At 32.0% G+C, this 3,885-nt stretch overlaps 1 protein-coding gene across 1 annotated transcript; it reads right to left on the reverse strand.

Annotated features, from left to right (window-relative positions):
- Positions 1–704: 704 nt before the first annotated feature.
- LOC128028721 (olfactory receptor 52K1-like) lies at positions 705–1,649 on the reverse strand. The gene has a single exon (XM_052616044.1). The coding sequence runs from the start codon at positions 1,647–1,649 to the stop codon at positions 705–707; it is 945 nt and encodes a 314-aa protein (XP_052472004.1).
- Positions 1,650–3,885: the final 2,236 nt, after the last annotated feature.

Consider the following 3,885-nt stretch of genomic DNA (forward strand, 5'->3'; position numbering starts at 1 on the left):
TAAAATAAAATAATTAACTAAAATATTTGGTAACAGTGTTTATTTACAGGATGGCATGTGAATGAAAGTTAAGTGATTAGTTCAGTAAGTACGGTGTTATCTCAAGGTCGGGGGTAACATTTGTAGATCGAATAAAGAAGAACGTTTATGGGCATAGCGAAGACTAACAGAAATCCTACAGACTAATCCTACAGAGTTTTTTTTTTTTTTTTTTTTTTTTTGCTTTGATAGCTACATGCAAGCAAATGTACTAATTTTGCATGTTCATGTGTACATTGCATAAATATGGAATATTAAAAAAAGAATAGTTCAAACATTTTTCACCTTATATTTGTTATTAAATATAATTTAAATTTTACAATTTTAACTGGTGACACAAGTTATTTGTGCATATTGTCACAGTTGTCCATATAGCAAAAATAAATAAGGAAATAAAGAATGTTTCAAATACATTAAAGTACTACCACATACCACAAAAGTAACAATAAGGAAATGTGCCATAAGTGTTTTATTGAATATTAGAGTTGAAATTTTTACAGAACATCAGGCAAATATTTAGTTTTATGAAGACATCAGAAGCATAGTGTTTGTGCCTCATCATTTTAGACTAGACAAATCATTTTGGAAAATTATATTTTATGATAAACAACACTTTAAAACCTGTAAGAAGCTTTTTCAAATTAAAAATGTTAACTTTTAAGTGCTTATTTTGGAAAGTGGCCAACTTTTGAGCGCTGAAACAAGCATGCAATGTTTTTGCGAATTTCTGGTAAATTTAAGCCATAAATAAGAGGATTCAGAAAAGGTGGGATAACCAGAAAGCCCACTGAAAAAAATAAAGCAACAAACTTAAATTTGTCTGAGTCATACCTACTTAAAGCAATATCACAAAATGATGCTATAGAGTAATTAACAAAACTTATAATGTGAGGGAGACATGTTTGTAATGCTTTGCCCCTAAATTCTTTGGAGATTTTTTGACAAATTATCAAAATTCTGACATAAGTATATAAAATGAAGAATGCAGGGAGAAAAACTGTTGTTGCTGAGACAAAAAATCCAATTATGTTGTTATTCAAAGTGGAATTCCCACAAGACAGGCGAACTACAGACCAGTTGGAGCAGTGCAGTCGAGCTATGTCTGTCCCACACAAAGGCAACCTGGCTGAGAAGAAAATAGCCAAACCCATAGAAAACACTGCATAAAGTGATGCTAACGCCATGTACAGTGCTGTCACTTTTGAGTTCATAATTTTATGATATTTTAAAGGATTGCAAATGGCAACATATCTGTCATATGCCATCAGAGTTAATATGGTATATTCCCACACTGCAAAAGTATAAATTGTAAAAATCTGAACAAAACACGCTGTCCTAGAAATTGTATTTGTATCAAAAAGGAGATCAACCATTAGCCTAGGGAAGAAACCAGCTGAGCCATAGAGATCATTGACAGACAAACAAGATATCAGTATGTACATTGGCTCATGAAGAGATCTCTCTTTAAACACCACAAACAAAATTATGACATTAAATAATAGAATTGCTAAATAAACTGTAAGTGTCAATATTAGAATAAGATATCTCATGTGCACAAAATCCTTGAACAAAGTGAAATAAAAATATGAAGGCATGGTTCCATTTTCCATTTGGTGATCAAAAAGCTCAATGAAAATGCCACTTAAAAATATATATTTAGGTTCATTTTTTTCTTCCCGTTATTTAAATAATAAAGCATTCAGTTGCTTTATTATTATTATTATTATTATTAATAATAATATTTCCCTTTTTTCATTCTACAATATATCTTTCTTTGTTTCAGCTATTTTTAAAGTAACAATCAAGAGAGATAAATGTTGAAGGGCAAAGTGAAGAGAACTGATTGTTGCCATTGATCTGAGGCAACTGCTCAATTTGCTGTAAGCAGATTATATAACAAGAGCTGACACCATCTGGGTCTCCTTACATATGGGAATTCTCCACATATTATTATTATTATTATTATTATTATTAATTTATTGAATTTTATAATTTTTTTGCTGTTCGATAAGCTGATCAACAACAATAAACCCTTTTGCATGACAACAGTTGTTTTTAGTTTATGCTATTTTTATTTTTATTTTTGATGGCTGTTGTTTATTAAATATTTATATTTTGAGAAACATTCTGAGTGTTAGTGACAGTGATTTTTGGTTACATCATTATGAGAGAAAAGAGACTATATGTGAGTCAGCAGTAAATACTTTCGCATTAAAAAAAAAATGAAACAAGGTTATAAACAGGGACTGTTGTAACCAAACACAGCTTTGGACATAGACTAAAATGGATGCCAATTAATTGATTTATTGCCAAAAATCAAGCAACACAATCCATCTCTCATTTGCTGTTGAACAGGTGAGCTGGAAACTAAAGAGGCCAGAGATATGTTGGTAGATTTGAGTGAGTAGCAGTGGTATAATGTTAAATTAAAGTAAAAATACTTTGTTGCAGTACTTATTTTTTGGTAGTATCTGTACTTTACTTTTGTGTTTATATTTCAGCCAACTTTTACTCCAACACATTTCCTAATTAAAATGTATACATTTACTTTGATACATTTGCCCTAAGTATATTCATTACTTACTAGAAAATAGTCAGAAGAACACAAACTGCAGGAAAACAGATTTGATGGATGAGTGGTCTGGTGTTTGCAAGTTAGACTACTAAAAAAACACCTTTGCTCATGTACAAACAAGTGCGCAGCATTGTCTGCAATAATACGGTAAGTGGTGTTGTAATGATGTGCAATCTGAAATTTTCAAGTAGGCTATATCACCAAATCATACACAGAGTGCATGCACATTGATTTATTTGTCTATTAAAACTCAAAATTCCAGGCATTCTAAATTGTAGACCGCAAAAATGCTTCTGTATGCTTTTTATATTTATATAATTTCATGTAGGCCTCATTAACTTAATATATATCACACAAAGGGTAACGTTTTCTATATTTTAAACAAGTTCAGTAAAGCAATAAATGACTTATATTTTAGACATTATATTGTTTGTTTTTGCTCAATTTTGCTAAGGAAAATAGTTCCAAACAGATCATTGCACTGTTTAGCGTCTCTGATCAATGGACAGCGTTTTTATTTATTGAATGAATCAGCTTTTTGAACAAATCAGTTGAATAAATGATTCAGTGATACACTCATTAATACAGCCAAATGATTTGTTTCTGAATGAATCAGTCATTCAGCCATTAAAAACAAAACATTATGCCCGTTTATACATCTGTATCTGCAGTTTAAATGCATCAGTGTCCCCTCCGAGATACATAAACGGTGCAAATACATGCTATTTCAGATGCAGATTCCAGAAATATTTTCTTATGTTGAAATGAAAGACACCAAGTATCTGAAGAAGTGCTTCTTATTCTTACCCAAAAATACAAAATGCAAGAAATACATAAAACTGAACCCAATCTTGCTACTCAAGTGGTGTATGAACATATACATATACACTGACCTAAAGGATTATTAGGAACACCTGTTCAATTTCTCATTAATGCAGTTGTCTAATCAACCAATCACATGGCAGTTGCTTCAATGCATTTAGGGGTTTGGTCCTGGTCAAGAAAATCTCCAAAACTCCAAACTGAATGTCATAATAGGAAATAAAGGTGATTTAAGCAATTTTGAGCGTGGCATGGTTATTGGTGCCAGAGGGGCCAGCGTGAGTATTTCACAGTCTGCTCAGTTACTGGGATGCACAACCATTTCTAGGCGTGAAAAGGGAAAACATCTAGTATGCGGCAGTCCTGTGGGCGAAAAATGCCTTGTTGATGCTAGAGGTCAGAGGAGAATGGGCCTACTGATTCAAGCAGATAGAAGAGCAACTTTGACT

This window comes from Carassius gibelio, chromosome A15 (assembly GCF_023724105.1).
Source record: "Carassius gibelio isolate Cgi1373 ecotype wild population from Czech Republic chromosome A15, carGib1.2-hapl.c, whole genome shotgun sequence".
In the NCBI taxonomy this organism is placed as follows: Eukaryota; Metazoa; Chordata; class Actinopteri; order Cypriniformes; family Cyprinidae; genus Carassius; species Carassius gibelio.

Excerpts from the sequence above, each read along its gene's own strand:
- LOC128028721 (XM_052616044.1), bottom strand. The coding sequence starts at position 1,649 with ATGGAAAATGGAACCATGCCTTCATATTTTTATTTCACTTTGTTCAAG.